The sequence below is a fragment of the Siphateles boraxobius genome, unplaced genomic scaffold, assembly GCF_051911475.1.
Source record: "Siphateles boraxobius isolate OS27281-9 unplaced genomic scaffold, OSU_SipBor_1 33, whole genome shotgun sequence".
NCBI lineage: Eukaryota > Metazoa > Chordata > Actinopteri > Cypriniformes > Leuciscidae > Siphateles > Siphateles boraxobius.
The window spans coordinates 3,019,254-3,036,922 of record NW_027508953.1 but is presented as its reverse complement, the minus strand read 5'-3'; the positions used below and the strand labels follow the sequence as shown (position 1 = coordinate 3,036,922).

Genomic DNA, 17,669 nt, shown 5'->3' with positions numbered 1-17,669 from the left:
ATTTTGCCGAAGAAGGCCTGGTGCCCAGAGGACAGTTTTTTTTTTTTTTTTGAAAATCCTATTTTAGTTAGACCAACAAACACTATGCATATGTACATGTCTGTGCACAGTATTGGCTTTATGTATTTAACATCTCACAGGCGCATCTGTTATGCTAATGGAAAGCTATATTAAATGTTACTATTTATATGCAGAATTCTTCCTCTTGGGGAAAAACACGTGTTGGTGCATGTTTGGGGTTGCAGGGGGCATATATTTCCCCTTGAAAATCAAGTGGACCATTATTGCACGTTCCAGCTCATTAACTAGTGCCCATATGTGTGTGTGTGTACAGGACTATAATGATGAGATCAGACAGGCTCAACTACAGGAGCTGACGTATCTGAACGGCGGGTCGGAGGACGCCAAAGTCCCGGCTGCGAGAGGCAAAGCCAGCACACGAGCCAGAGGAACACCAGCGCCAGGACCGCACAGGTACGATCAGATTTGATTGTACTTGCTATGTTTCCAAAGTTTGTCATCAGAATGACTTGGTTTAATTCCCTCCCAGAAGCGTCACCTGATTGCATTCCCAAACACCAGGCGTCCGAACGCAAGAAAACATGACTGCGTTTATTGCGTTTCATCTGTGCAATGATCATTTATGTCATGTATGATATAGGAAGAAAGATAATGGCAGCAACATCCTTTTTATTACAGATATTTTGTGCCAGTTCCCATTCTGTTCTCTTGAACACATTGGAAGGAAATGGTGCTTTATTTGCAAATGTTTTATGCAATATTCCAATTCTGCTCATAAGTTAAATTCGCAAGTTTGGATGAAAACATAGCTACTGAGAACATTTACCGCTTAGACTACAAAACGTCTCTGGTTACGTATGTAACCCTAGTTCCCTGAAGGGAACGAGACGCTGCGTGACAACGCTTTGGGAACGCCCCTGCGTGAGTGCGTCATGAAGCACGTATGAAATCAGTCCAATGGCGAGACGGAACGTCATAGGCGGGTGACGTCATCGACCAGGAAACTATATAAGCACCCCAAAACACAAGCGCGTCAGCTCTGTGGACCTAAGCATCTAGGGCCCTAACAGGGCACAGCAGATTTAGTTTCTCTTGGTCCGATGTCAGAAATGGAGGAGGACAGAAAGCCTGCAGTACAATAGGCCTGACCACATTGGTTGGTACATTGGGAACGTATCCCGGCCTAGGGAGGAGGAAAGCCTTCATGTCGATATTGTCCCAGGGATCCCCTGGGACAATAGAAGGATCTGCCGAGCCAGCTTGTATAACGGGCAGGAACTCAGACCCCCCTGATGGTTTATATAAGAGACCACCGATGTGTTGTCTGACCGGACAAGAACATGGTGACCTCTCAGGTCTGGGAGGAAGTGTTTCAGAGCCTAGACAATGTATGTGCCAATGAAGATGATGGTCCTGCCACAGACCCTGGGCCGAGCGACCACTCATGATCGCCCCCCAGCCTGTGAGAGAGGCGTCCGTCGTTAGTGTTACACGACGACACGGAGCCCCCAACACAGGCCCTAGGGACAGGAACCAAGGTTCTTTTCACATAGCCAGAGCACGGAGACACCGTCGCCTGGAGTCGCAGCGGAGCCAGAGCTGCATCCATACATTTCGTGAAAGTTCGGGGAGACAGTGCTAGGCCGAACGGAAGAACCCGATACTGGTACGCTTCGCCCCCCGAAAGCGAACCTCAGGAACTTCCTGTGTTGTGGAAGGATGGAAATGTGGAAGTACGCGTCCTTTAGATCTATCGTGACAAACCAGTCCTCGGACCTGATCTGTGACACGATCTGCTTGAGAGTAAGAATCTTGAATTTGAGCTTCTCTACTGAGCGATTTAACAGGCGCAGGTTGTATTAAATTGGATGCAACCCCCCATCCTTCTTTGGAACGATGAAATATCGGCTGTAATAACCCAACTCTCTGCTGGGAGGAAGAACTCGTTCTATAGCCTCCTTCAGCAGGAGAGTTTTCACCTCCTGTTCCATAACCAGAGCCTGCTCGGGGCCCACCACTGTGGGCAGAACCCCTCTGAAGCGAGGCGGGCGTGATCTGAACTGAATCGCGTACCCCTTCTCGATAGTCTGCAGGACCCAATGAGATACATTTGGAAGGCTTTTCCACTCTGCCAAAAATTCTACTAAGGGTACCAGTCTCTCGAGACTGGCCTCTGGAATATTTTGAGTGGCAGACACAGTGCCCTGTAACGGCGCACCGGCAGGGAACAACTGGTCTGACCACTCTAAACCGCTCCTCAGAGCGGGCGAGCGTCCCTCGGGAAAGCGCTCGCTAGGACCGTCTACGCCCCGGCACGCAGGCGGGGTTGGCAGAACGGGCCCCTGAGGGCACCGAGAGAGAACGGGCGCTGTGTACTGCAGCGAACACCTTTCTCTCTTGGTGGGGACCACCCTCAGTACCCTGACATTTCTGGCGTCAGGGCTTCTTCTTCGACGAATGCTCGCAATGCTCGCAACCAGCTCCCTCGAGAGCTGACTGGGCATGCTGCACTCCCATACAAACAACACACAGATCGTGAGTGTCCCCACCCGTGATATAACGTGGGCAGGGATGAACACACTTTCTGAACTGCTGTTCGCTCGCCATATTATATATATATATCGTCTCCTTATAGTTTTTTTACATGTGAAAAACTCCTGCCTAGCAATTTCTAAGGACAGACGAAAACACTTGAGACACAGACTGATATATTCACACACAGAGCGCTTGCTGAAGACTCAGAAGCTGACGCGCTTGTGTTTTGGGGTGCTTATATAGTTTCCTGGTCGATGACGTCACCCGCCTATGACGTTCATACGTGCTTCATGACGCACTCACGCAGGGGCGTTCCCAAAGCGTTGTCACGCAGCTCGAGTTCCCTGATAGGGAACTGTGAAACACCAGAAAAACATGTAAATAAGGCAAATTAACTCCTTAATATCACCTTTTCTGTTCATTCGAATTTTGTCTGCTGTTTATTGAGCAAAGAATTTTAAACTCCACTGAGAGTTTAATGCGGCATAACTGGCAGATTTATGCTCACACGGACTGACACTAATGTCATTACCTCAAATCATTCTCATTTTCATCATAGTTGGAGAGAAAAATTCAATAAAACCATTAAAGCAATCTTCCATTAGAGCAGTGGTTTCCAAACTTTCCAAACCTCCTGAGGCGTTAACATCCTTCTGCGCACCTCCTTTTTTCTTCTTACACTTCACTCACACCTTTTTCATTAAGGGACTATATTTGTCCCTTTAAATTGATTTTCAGGTGCGTTTTTTTATCTCTTTCCCCTCCAGTGTATTTTTAAAAAGTTGCCAGCTGACGCCAGCATTTTTTATCATTTTCACAAAAGTTTCATGGCCTCCACAATATTTTGTTGCGTGAATATCTGAACATGCAATACATCAAAATAAAGGACCTAGCCACTGCTTTTAAACAAAAAACATGTTTTATTCAAACTTCATGCATTCTTTTTTTTTTTTATTAACACTTGAATACGGGTAAGTTTCAGAAAAAAGCAACATTTTGAGCAAAACGCTAAGAAAATCGAGTTTTTGTCAAAGACTACTTCTGGATCATATTCCAGAAGTATATGATCAAAACACAGATGGAGTAGATCGAGTCCATCAACACCCCTAATGCTTCACAGTCCTTTAGCTCATCTGTTAGAATCATTACTTTGTTGCAAAATAGAGCTAACAATATTGACAATACTGTGTTTAAAATCCACACCATTTTTTATGACTTTTTTGCATTTTGAACTGTTGGATTTATTTAGTGTCACATATGCAATTGTGAGGATATTCGGGGGAAAATTGTATTCTTGCTCGTATAATATGGACATTAAAAACAAAAACTCACATAGGGTATGTTTTTGTACCAAAGAGAGTTTGAGTCTATAATCGATCCCTATGCACAGTCTGTGTGTAAATGTGTTCTTCATGCAAGTGCTAAATCCCCACTTTTACAAATGTATATTGTCGAGAACAGCAGTAATGTAGCAAAAAAATAATAATAATCTGCACACAACCTATTATATGCACACTGCTTGTGTGGATGCAGTCAGTTTTGTAATTGCATTGGATGTCATGTATTTTACCTTTTACAGTACTCCAATTTTCCTGTTTTTACAAATTTTGCCTGTTAGAAATACATGTTTAGTTTTAATGTTATTTTAAGGTGGGACAGAATCAAATAAACGCAAAACTCAGCATTTTGTTTGCGCACCCCCTTGGTCACCTCACGTACCCCATTTTGGGAACCACTGCATCAGAGGATAAAATATAGTTTTATTTTGTAAATAATAGCCAGAATATAGACTAGATCTGTCTGATCTAGCTGAAAGATTCATTGAAAATCCAGTGATTTCTATATAACATTTTAATATTATTTTAAAATTTAATTTACTCCTGTGATGGCAAAGCTCCAGTCTTCAGAGTCACTGAAAGTTCAACTCAGCATTTATTTGAAATTTAATTTTTTGGGATAATACATGATAACACTGCCAAATGCTTTATTGTCAATTTTGATCAATTTAACACCTCCTTATTGAATAAAAGTATGAATTCCTTTTTTTAAAAATCAACAAAATAGTCCCAAAACTATTGAACGGTAGTGTGCACTATAGTCGATTAAAGGAAAGTCATCAAAACTGTGGAATTATGGGAATTACATAGGGACAAGCAAAATGTTAAATATATTATGACTTATACTTTAGCTTCTACTTAGTTTTATCTATAAAACCAGTGGCGCAAAAAGTGGGAATGCACTATATGCGACGCATAGAGCTGCCAAAGCAATGGTAAAAAATATCGCGAGCGATCGGGGTCGCCGTGAGCGCTGAGCGAGCTGGTACGAGTATTGAATTGTCGTCGAAAAAACGGATAAAGCAAAAAAGCTGTTGGGAGCTAAAAATAGAAAAAGAAAGAGGGAAAAGGAGATGGCAAGTCAAGGGATTCGACAGCAGCTAAATAAGTGGATGCTGACAACTGTAGCTGCATACTCCTCTGACACTGGGTAGTTGTGCCCCTGTATAAAAATAATTCAAACATTTAAGCACATATTGTAGTTGAAATGTTTTTTTAAACCACCAATTTCAGGCAATTTTTGTAAAAAAATGTCAAATGTATATACATTGTTTTGGGCTTTTTTTACACTATTTTGTTCATTATTGTTCCTATTGTAATGTTTCACATAGGCCTATGATTCTTTCAAAAAATTGAATTGATTGACATATGAAATTTCGTTGATGTATATTGAGCTGAAGTGTTTGTCCTGCAGGAGTAGAGGGGGTGTTCCTCCGCCTCAGGCTGCAGTCCCCCGGGGGGTGGCGCCCAGAGGAGCTCCGCCCAGCAGGGTCCCGTCCAGCAGAGGGAGGGGGGTTCCCTCACAGAGAGCACGAGGAGCTCCGCCCCCACCTGGGTACAGACCTCCTCCTCCAACCGTGCAGGATGCCTACGGTGAATACGTAAGTAACTGTAACATCCATTACTACACTACAGAAGTCACTCTCCTCAGGGACTCTAACAAAGCGTATATAGTATGCAAGCTCAGAATGGTGGCCAGATGAGGTGCTATTTCTGCTGGACTTTTGAAATATTGATGTATGCTTTTAAAGCTACACCTTTTACCATGCAATTGAATTTCGGATTTTCATTACACTGTAAAAAAGTTGCTGCCTTAAATTTTTAAGTACAATCAACTTGTTTTGTTTCATTTCAACTTAAATTAGATTAAACTGACTTAAAAAATGAGTTGAATCTTGTATAATTTATTTTGATGAGTTTTGATAAGCTATGTAAAAACATGTTGTCATAACTTATTGATCATATATTTTTTTACAGTGTAATTCATACGTAATTGCGTACTTTACCATCAACTGTGCAGATCTGCGCACTTTAAGATTCTACCATAGTCTTTTGCCAGTGCTATTTTATTATCATTATTTGATAGTATTATTGTATTTATTAATACTTTTGAGCATTATCATTTCAATTGTAAGTTTTACTAATTTTGTTATGTGGCTTTGTCATATATATATATATATATATATATATATATATATATATATATATATATATATATATATATGTATAGGTTTAATTTATTTTTATTTCAGTTTCATTTATGTAATTTTAGTACTTTATATTTAACATTTTATTTAAGGTTGGTTGTCAATGTAACATTTAAAGTTTTTAATTTTTAAGTTTGTCATCTGGTATCTATAATTTATTTTATTTTTGATTTATTTAAATTAACAAAAGGGATTTTTTAATAGTTTTAGTTTTTATGAACAATAACTGCAATGCTATATGGAATTTTATATACCGGTATGTAAACTTGTATATGGAATTGTTTTTGTGAAAATAATTCTTATTCCTCTCTCTAGACAGAAAGTGTTATCTATGATATATGCCTACAATAGCTTGTTTTTTATTGTTGACATTTCTCATATCGATAAATATATAAAACAAACTCAATAGCTTGCCAAAGCTCTCACAGAAATTAATGTTTTCCGACACAGATCTCATTTGTCAGTCGTAATAGAACAGTTCATGATGCGGCTGTCTACCGGAGACATCCTAAATCATTTCATCTGCTTGATTTACTTGTTTTTGTTTGCGATTATGTGGGAAAAAATCTTATTTGTTCATCTGCTTCTGACACCAATTTAGATTTCCTCTGCTTTGAGTTTTAATTTATCAGAGAGAGTTGCAAAATAACCAGTTCAAATACATTGGAGCTTATTTGAATGTTCGCCAGCCCCTCTTGATGTTGCACGTCTCAGAGGTCTCCTGGCTCGCGTGTGGCATATTTAACAGATGGTGGGCCCGGAGAGGTGGGTGGAGTTGGCACAACGCCCCGCAGTGCCCGTATCAAACCGCATCTGACAGGTTTATTTAGGGGGCGCCGTTCGAATGCACTGGGGTCAGAGGAAACGACTCAGTCGCCAGCTGTTCTCTATCGTTTCAACGGCCTCGAATCACGCGTCTGTGCAGGAGCCTGAAACACCGGGAATGATTCAAACATCTGTGGGATGATAAATCTGAAGCTGTCACTCTGAATCAGTGTTTAGATGTTCCTCGTCAGGAGTGAACTGGAAAAAGATCTTTTGACTATCTTGAGAGTTTTGACAAGTCATGAGAAATTAACAAGACATCTTTTTAGAGGAATAGTAATGGATTAATGAAAAGGCTGTCATTGTTCTCTCACCTTCATGCCTGTCACGATGAGGTGGAAGCAAGGAGGAAGCAGGATCCAATTGCAGCACACTTTATTTAATAAACTCAAACTACATAAAGACACTGGCTAGGGCACAAGACTAAGGAACAGAACCACCAACATCAAGGTACAACAACAACATTATTAAGAACTCACAAAGACTGGACTGAAACACAGGGCTTAAATACAAGGCCAAACAAGCTAAACAAGATAACAAGGGGGCGTGGTATACATGAACACAAACGAGGAGCGGGAAAACTGAACAGGACTGAACCAAAAGCACAAAGACCGGGGGAACACAGACAGACATTACAACATAGCCCCCCCTCTACGGGCGGCTCCCGACGCCCATCAAAACTAGAGACATAGTTCGGGAGGGTGGTGGAGCGGAGGCGGTCCCGGGGGAGGGATGGCGGGCCAGGTCCGTGCAGGGAACGGGACCGGGGTCTTGCGATGGCGGACCTGGGCCATGGAACATGGGCGGAGCTGGACGAACAGACTGCCAGGGCGGAGCAGGCTGTGGGCGTGTCCACGACGGAGCAGGCTGAGGGCGAGGCCACGGCGGAGCGGGCTGAGGGCGTGACCAGGGCGGAGCAGGCTGTGGGCGTGTCCACGACGGAGCAGGCTGAGGGCGAGGCCACGGCGGAGCAGGCTGAGGGCGTGACCAGGGCGGAGCAGGCTGTGGACCCTCGGGCATCCAGGGCGAAGCTGTCGGACCCTCGGGCGTCCAGGGCGGAGCTGTCGGACCCTCGGGCGTCCAGGGCGGAGCTGTCGGACCCTCGGGCGTCCAGGGCGGAGCTGTCGGACCCTCGGGCGTCCTGGGCGGAGCAGACCCTTCGGGCGTCCAGGGCGGAGCTGTCGGACCCTCGGGCGTCCAGGGCGGTGAAGACCCCTCGGGCGGCCACGGCGGTGAAGACCCCTCGGGCGGCCACGGCGGTGAAGACCCTTCGGGCGGCCACGGCGGTGAAGACCCCTCGGGCGGCCACGGCGGTGAAGACCCTTCGGGCGGCCACGGCGGTGAAGACCCCTCGGGCGGCCACGGCGGTGAAGACCCTTCGGGCGGCCACGGCGGTGAAGACCTTTCGGGCGGCCACGGCGGTGAAGACCCTTCGGGCGGCCACGGCGGTGAAGACCCTTCGGGCGGCCATGCTGGAGAGGACCCTTCGGGTGGCCATGGTGGTGGCCTACTGCCCCCCCCCAAAAAATTCTTGGGGGTAGCTACGGGGTCGTAGCCTGGAGAAGGCACCGGCTCAGGAGAAAGAGGCAGAACCAGCGGTGAAGAGGGCTTTAGGCTGGGCAGGACCAGCGGTGAAGGAAACTCTGGGCTGAACAGGACTGGCGCAGGATCAGCGGGCTCTGGTGCAGGATCAGCGGGCTTTGGCGCAGGATCTGCGGGCTCTGGCGCAGGATCAGCGGGCTCTGGCGCAGGATCAGCGGGCTCTGGCGCAGGATCAGCGGGCTCTGGCGCAGGATCAGCGGGCTCTGGCGCAGGATCAGCGGGCTCTGGCGCAGGATCAGCGGGCTCTGGCGCAGGATCAGCGGGCTCTGGCGCAGGATCAGCGGGCTCTGGCGCAGGATCAGCGGGCTCTGGCGCAGGATCAGCGGGCTCTGGCGCAGGATCAGCGGGCTCTGGCGCAGGATCAGCGGGCTCTGGCGCAGGATCAGCGGGCTCTGGCGCAGGATCAGCGGGCTCTGGCGCAGGATCAGCGGACACCGGCTCAAGTGTGTGCGTAGCCCACACACACCACATGGCTGTGGCCATAATGGCCAGTGTTGCGGTCACTGAGGGCTCAGGCGGCGCATGCGTGGCGTGATCAGTCTCTGACTGGGAAGACGTGACGAGAACGGTCTCTGGCTGGACGGTCTCTGGCTGGACAGGCGGGACGTGGATAGGCTCCAGGGATACTGTGAACTGGCAGGGTGCTTCATCAGCCAAGCCCACCGTAGATGCCGAACCCCCCAAGTAAAGGGCCAGGTCAATATATCCCTCTAGGGTCCAACCGGTATAATCATCCGGCATCAGTTGCGCGATATCCGCATCCAGCCCGCTCCAGAACAGGTCCATGAGCTCAATGTCATACAGCGATCCCAGATGGCAGCAGTTCAAAAAGTCCCTCACATACTTCTCGATCCGCTGGCCATCCTGAAACATAGAGGCTAGAAATCTTCTTAGTACCTGGTTGCTAACAACTGCTGGATCCATTGGCGGTGAGTTCTTCTGTCACGATGAGGTGGAAGCAAGGAGGAAGCAGGATCCAATTGCAGCACACTTTATTTAATAAACTCAAACTACATAAAGACACTGGCTAGGGCACAAGACTAAGGAACAGAACCACCAACATCAAGGTACAACAACAACATTATTAAGAACTCACAAAGACTGGACTGAAACACAGGGCTTAAATACAAGGCCAAACAAGCTAAACAAGATAACAAGGGGGCGTGGTATACATGAACACAAACGAGGAGCGGGAAAACTGAACAGGACTGAACCAAAAGCACAAAGACCGGGGGAACACAGACAGACATTACAACAATGCCATTCCAAACAATTATGGTCCTATTTTTTAAGTGGAACACAAAAAGAGAAGTCGAAGGATTTGGAGGCAAGTATATTTGTACAATGACAGAAATCAGATTTAACAAGAATCATATATGAATCGAATGTAGTTGTATGGACTATGTTTATAGTGCGTGTTTGTCCTTTTTGTTGCTTGATAGACGTGTTTAGGATGAACTGTCATTGTATGTAAAGTAAATGCAAAATGTGTTCCATGGGAATGGGGTTTGGAACAAAATAACCATCCCTTTAAGAAGATGTCTTAATCTGTTGATCTTGCATTGAGAAGCCTCCATGTTTTTATGCAGGGCTAAGCTTTGGCTGTGTTGATCACGTTGTGCTCATTGTGTTGTCATTGGTTTTCATGTATCTATTGAGACAGCTTTAGACTCAAGAGTGTCTTTTTGCACCCATATTGTTGGAAATGACATCAGTGTTTCAGGGTTGAACAGAAGAGTGTGTCTTGAAGATTTACAATATGATCAAATTTTTGCTGGCTTTGAAAATGCCACTTACTATTTATTCTTCAACTTTCATTCTTCATCTCTTGCATTTCCAAATTCAGGCCTATTTATGCCACTTAATAATAATTTGATAAGGAAATATATTAAGTTTATTCAATATATAATAAAATATACAGGCCTACACTGCCTGGCCAAAAAAAGCCACTGTTTGGATTTAAATAGGCAAATGCTTAAGAGTCTATGGATGATTATTACCATATTTATTATATTTCTAGCATGTTATATGTTTGGCAACAGTTCTTCTAACCCTAATTGATGAAGTGTAGCTTTTAATTTCTTAAACAACCATTTAGGAAGACATCATGACCATATTCCATGATTCATCAGGCTCAAACTGTGAAAGAATGGTTGGAAGGGAGCATGAAGAATAATTTTCACACATGAATAGGCACACATCAGTCCAGGCATTCACTGAAAGTCTTTGGGATATGCTGGAAGAGACTTTACAGAGTGCTGGACTCTTGCATTGCCAATACAAGATCTTGACCAAACATGTTTGCACATCTTGATGGAAGTAACATCACAACATTTATTTCAATCAAGGTGCATCAATTTTTGGTCAAGATCTTGTATTTACAATGCAAAATCTCAAAAATCTTTCTGAACCCCAAACTTTTGAAAGACTATTTCAAAACTTTTTTTTTGTTCTTTATTGTAATACTATAAATGGCTAAACCGAATATTTTATTTTCAGTATTTTTATGAACTAATTTATAAATTACTAAATTCTTAATTTTTAATTCTTACTAATACTAAACGCTTAACCAAATGTTATTGTTTATTAATTGATTATTTGATACATTTTTAATATCTCAACTGATTTATTTATTTATTGATTGATTATTGAGTGACACATTTGGGTCTCCATATACTTAATCTCTTTTCCTTTCATTTTCCCCAAATTTGCAATTTTTTTACTTTTACATTTTTACTTCTTACCTTGCAGTTTCATCTCCACCCCATGTGGCATCCCGTCAGCCAATCACATCTAATCTTACCATTCATATTTACATGGATTACCGAGTTATATCTGCTCTCAGGATCTGGGTTTACATGAATCAACTAATCACATTCGCTTTCCAAAGTCTGGAAAGAAAAGATACATCATATGAAACGTCTGCGTGATTAATACATCTGACCCAAACGTGGTCACATATATTTATCTTTATCAAGCTCTGAGAATGAACTGAGGTCAGCATGAACACGTCTCTTATGCAATTTGAAAACATTTTGATCAGATTACCGCAAAGGTGGATCTGCTCGCCCCTGTGTGAGTCATTAATATGAAGTAATTTCATCAGCTGTTCGTTCCCTCTCAGGGGCCGCTCTGATACCTGAGTCACTCTCTGCGGAGGGTTGCATTATGGCATGTATTATCCCAGTCTGTATCTCAGAACCTCTGTTTCCACAATCAAAACCGCTTGTCACTTTGGTTTAGCCTCATAATTACTGAGCCAGTTGCGATACCATCTCTCCTTTGGTCGAGTGCTGAAATTATTTCCATTGTCACCAGTGCTGTGTTATGAATGCCTGTGTCCAGCATGATGTTTCTCGAACCAACACAAATCACGGGTTTGTTTCCCAATAACATGGCGAGACATATGGGTTCGCCTCTGGGCTCCTCGGGTTCCTCTGTTGGGCGGTTTCATTCTGTCCACGCCGGTTTTTATCATGCTGTAGTACTTTTGTGACATGCAGACTAGTGTAGGAGTTGTTATTGAGTAAGTGACGACACTTCAAAACATCCTGAGCCTCAGGTCTTCAACTTTAAAAGTCTCTGTTTTTAGTAGGTGTAGTTTGACACTTTTTGTTGAAAGTGTGGTAGTGTGAAGGGAATGTCAAAGGAAGTCAAGATCCGATTAGGTTTTGAATCAAAGTGACAATCTGATTCTTGATGCATCTAAATTTTTTAAGCTGCAGTGTAGAAACAAATCTTCTTTGACAAGGTAATACGAGATGAGGACTTTGGGTTAGAATTGTTGCGTTATTCCAAATAAATAGATTGAGATTCACAAATAAATGTTGAGATTTACAAAAAAATTATCAAATTCACCAATGAATAGATTAAGATCCACAAATAAATAAGAGTTTCACAAAAATTAATAAAATTCACAAATAAATAAAATGTGATTTGCAAATAATATATATAAAAATATATATATATATACTGTACAAATGGGTTTTATGTCACAAACACAACTCTGCCTGGCATTCATTTGTGAATCGCTGCATACATTGAAGAATCACTTCTTGTGCATTTGTAGATCCCCGCACACACGAAACATTCTGAAACAGTCAAGACGTGCAGACAAATCCACAAATAACTTGACTCCACCCACCGTTTACTCAAGCCAATCAGATAAGGGCCACATTGCTACCGATCGTAGCACGTTCTCGCTACAAGCGATCATGTTTTGTTTGACACTTGGGGTGGGAACAGATTCGGTTTGCACTCCTGAAGGAACTGTATTCTATGGGTGCTTTGTTAAATTGAGCTGAAGGGCTGTTCGTGTGGTTAAAACACCCCTTTTTCAAAAAATTATTGGAGTTTAATGCTTTCTTTATACAATATTTTCATCAGAAACAGTGAATTAGGATAATTGTGAATCACAAAGGTCATTTTGTATCTTTTAATTAGGTGTGCAAATAAATTCCAAACTGTTTTCCTTGAAATTATGTGTGTACTGTATAAGTTGTAAGTGCCATGTTGCGTGTCGATACTTTTGAGACGTGTAAATGGCTCACATTTATTTGTGCATTTGCGCCGAACTTTTGTGCAGTTTGGTGTGATTGGCACTTTTGCAATAAACTTTTAGAATGTTCATAGTGAGTATTATATCTAATGAGAGCAACATTTCTTATCATATAACAAGCGAGAGACAGAGCATGAAATTCCATTAAACGGATAATGTCATGCATACTTCCGCCTCATAGTTTCAGTCTGACTACCCGAAAACCCATAAATCAGTTATATTTATGCAAATATTGCCAGAGCCCCATGATAGCTCAGCGTTTATGACTTCCATCCTCTCTCAGTTTGATCACCATGGCAGAAGCCTTGTGTTAATTGCAGTTGACAGTAGTGTAGTTTAGTTCTGTGTGACCAACGCAAGTTTATTAGTCAGGCAGAGGATGTTCTTGAGTTCTTCAGAATATGTCTACTTCATGAGCTGCTTTAAACCACCTGAATAGTTTGGTTTTTATGAATGGTTTTAAAAGTGAGACGGATAGAGTAAAGAGCGTTCATCAATCTTTGAGTACATTAGTGCTGTTGTTGCTACAAAACAAGCCCTTTTTTCAGTCTAAAGGATATGTTTCACCATACATATAGTGAAAGAATAAAGTTTTTATTCTTTATTTGATATTTTAGTTCCACTGTTGGTTTGGACTAAATTTTCAGACGGGAATGTTATATCAAAATATGCTGGCCTACGGACATGTCTCACTTTCTCATGTAGGCTGTGTAAGTTCAAATTCGGCTCATGTCACTTCCCTAATCCATTCTCTTTTCCCCTCCCAGTGATTTACATCTCTCTGTCAATACTATGGATAAAAATGGCAACAATACAAAAAAATATACCTTCATAATGTTGTTGCACTGTAAATTGCATGCTCATATTTGTTAGGTGTTCAGTATTCCGAGAGAGTGAAGCCGCTCAAGACATCTTGGCAGACACGAAGCTCTTGTTCTGATCTGTGAAACTATGAAATATTCCAGAAAACTCAGTGACTGGAGCAGAGATGAGCAACTATGATGGAGTTAGTCAGACAAGCCATGCGTTTGTGTGTTTGTGTGTGTTTTTAGATCTTTCTCAGGTAATGTGTTATGGTATGTTTGTGTGTCTACAAAAACACTCAAAGCGTTTCATTTTGTCACTTTTTTTGTTAGTTTAACTGTATTTTAAGCAGTAAAGGTCTGTAGTATGTCCTCATGTAGTTAACTTGTTAAAGTGTGTGCTGAGGTCTCGCGGCCTCTACGGGCAGATCTTATCTTCTAACAACCTGTCTTTCAGCCGACTGTGTCTGTTCTACCAGAACACTCACCTAGGGATGTGGCTGTCTCTCATTCAGGCTGTAGTGCATTTGTGTGTCTTTTAAGCGCGTCGACGTTCTCATTATGTCTGATGTAACGTGTGTGTTCCTTGTGACCCTCAAACACTGTTGCAAATCTCTGAAGATAATGAAAGATCAAAGATTCAGACACAGAAGATGGTGAGTTATCACAGCAATGTCTATTCCAGAACAAATGGCTTTTGCCAACATGCTTCTGCCTGAAGGACATTGTGTTTGGAGGCAAGTAACGTCATGTTTTTGGTGGTTGCTAGGGTGTTCTGTGTGTTTGCTAGGTCATTACTAGGTGGTTTCAAGCTGGTCACAGGCTGTTCTGTATGTTTGCTTACTGGACCAAGTCAAATGAGTCCATCCTCAAGTCTGGCCTTTAGATATTTATTTAGTGTATGTTTGCTCATCGGCCACTGTGGCTAGTGGTTTTCCAAAGTTACTAGCCACTCAGAATTTTCACTGGCCACAATTTTGACATTGATACCATGGGAACAACTGCCATATAGATATTTTTAATATTATCTCATTTGGCAGCAGATATATTAGGCTGCTGTCACTTTAACACGCGAAGCACGGACCCATTACTGCTACACATTCGTTTTCTTTCTCATCTGTTTACGTTCACCTAAAACATAACTGTTACGTGAATTCTCACTAAGAGTGGCATTTTGACATTATTTTGTGTGTGTTTGACTGTTCAAGTGCAATAAGCAGTGAAAAAGACCTCAATTTAGTACTGAGAGGCGGCTTGATGTACGCACACTTTGGGTGTGAGCACAAAATCCGAGGGAAAGAGTAAAAATATGTGCAATACGCTCAATCCCACTCTGAAATTCAAGCCCTGTAACACTAGCAATATTCATCCAGAGCAAATGAAACGAGTGAGTGAGGGGAGGTGGGTTTGTGTGTTAACTCGCTGTTGGAAAGATGAAAAAGGGAGAAAGTGCAGCTGGTATCTATTTTGCGGGAAATGAGTATTGGAAATGTATCAGACATTTTAGTATATATATGTTTTGAAACATCACTAGATTGCACTTAGTTTATTATTTCAGATGCCTTTTTAAAAGACTACAATTTAAAAATGAATATATTATATACAAAATTCAACCTGCCACAGTGGATAGTAGTAGTGACTGCGTTACACGCAACTACTGAAATCCACCCTGTTAATGTCAAGCCCTATGCATGTATGTATGTATGTATGCAAGTAAAAGTCGCGCACCACTAACAATGTGTTTTTTTTATTGAGAAAAAAAAACATTATTTTGGGTTAGTCTATAGTTATAACAATTATCTTTAATATCTTTAAAAAATATATAAGTCTGTACCCTCATTGATATAAGTAAAAACATGTCTGTGTGTGCGCAAGAGAGAGGCTAAACATGATTGAGTTTGTCTGGGTCTCTCTGTGTCTCTAATGTGGCTTTGCGTTTCTGGCACCGGTCTGAAGGAGGCAAATGTAATGTGATTACATGGCTTTACTCCGCTCTAATAGAGCTCTCTCCAGAACACCGCTTACCTGAACTCCGGCCAACAGTGCTCTGATAGACTCACAACTGAGACCCCAGCTGGCAGCTTGAATAAAGATCCATACTCTCACAGGCCACGGATCGCAGCCGCAATGTCAATCGCATACTCAAAATTAGAGTGTGCGCAGGTGAGATTGAAAACAGGTCATCCGCTGCTGTTACAGAAACTTTGAAACCTCTTCTGCTGATTTAACAACGGGGTAAACATATATTAACCAACTCAAGAGCTTCACTTTAAAGAACTCTTAAAACTTTAGCTCACTTCACTTTGCTTGAAAACTTGCAAAACTTTGTCAGAACTGGCGAAAATTTACATCTGATATGTGTTTCAGAATTGGGTGGGGCAAAATAGCTCGATAGCGCCACCTATAAAAGTTCAACGGAGTGCGCTTCCAGCTACGTTTCACGTACGTGTACGAAATTTGGTACATACATGTAATTACCCAATACCTACAAAAAAGTCTCTTGTTTTGATTGTCCTTTTTATTTGAAACAGTTTTTGATTCCATATAGATCTTCTTATTCACTTAGACATATGCACAAGGGTGTAACTTTGGTTTGAGAAGTGGCGGGGACACAAAGTGGGGGAAAATATTTTCGATTTGAATCCCATTTCCTGCATTTACAGACATTTAGGGACAATGGTGATGCAAAATCCAGGAAATCATTTGATTTGCCAAAAATAATAGTAGGCTATCTATGTATATAAGAAAGAGAATAATTGTATAAAGTAAAAAATGTTAGCTATTAATGTTTTGTGTGTAAATGAAATTTAAATAATGTGAGACTCAATTTCCACTGTAATGTAGAAACAACATAAAGACAGAATAATGTCTCGATGAAATTAGGCTTCATTTTATTAGGCTTCAAAAAATAGTGAAAAAAGTGAACTTAAAACAAACCTCACATAAAACCATAATAGATGTCATATTATGTTGACTTTCTGTCTAACAGCTGTGCCAGTTGTCTGACATGTATGAAATATACAGACATTTCAGAAAGTTTATAAAACGGCATAAATTATAAATTAAATATTAATTTAAATTAATTAATTTAAAATATTTTATTTGATTAATCCGTTCTTTAGTCAAGAGCAGTTAGTAATTTCTCTTTTCCTTTTGTTCTTTGGTTAACTTTACTGACAGAGAGAATGAGTGGCTCCTGTCACTTTGCCGCTGCTGACAGGATCTCACGCGTCTCATTCTCTCACAACTCTTTACTTCCATTTAAGATTCTATTTAACTACTGTTCTTGTGGGATACTCGACAAAACGGACATTTTGGCATAAATGTATGTGTGTTATTGTTAGGTTCTGTCTTGACTACTTCGTTGCTGACAGAAAATGCAGCGGTTTAAAGTGGACTCTTTTTTATGGTAGGCCTACAGAATGTTTATTTTTTAGTAAGCTACACAGAATGTTCTACATTAATATATTTAGCTAACACAGTCTGAAGTTATTTAGCAGCAGTGTAGCTCGCCTCAGTCAACGTAAGGCTAACATCAACAGGTGTAACGTTAGACAGAAAATATGATTATCCTGACCTGAGCAAATTTACTGAATCAACCAATTCACATCTCCTTTCTTTCTTTTCATCCATGATGACATTAAAGTCACCTGTTGTTGTTTCTGGCGTTGCGCCGCAACCGCTAACGTTATTCCTGCTCATTAGAACTTTCAGTGAGCTATTTTTAGAGTGCACGCGAAGTTCCTGGACGTGGACGCGCGCGTCGACACAGGCTCGGTCC

The 17,669-nt window shown here is 42.0% G+C and overlaps 1 protein-coding gene across 2 annotated transcripts in view; it reads left to right on the top strand.

The window, feature by feature from the left end:
- khdrbs3 (KH domain containing, RNA binding, signal transduction associated 3) overlaps positions 1-17,669 on the top strand; it is a 152,309-nt gene that overhangs the window by 103,191 nt on the left and 31,449 nt on the right. For both annotated transcript variants that reach the window (XM_077195035.1, XM_077195034.1), the window contains exons 5-6: positions 335-474; positions 5,308-5,494. In XM_077195035.1, the coding sequence (XP_077051150.1) occupies positions 335-474; positions 5,308-5,494 (327 nt within the window). The remainder of the gene's footprint in view (positions 1-334; positions 475-5,307; positions 5,495-17,669) is intronic.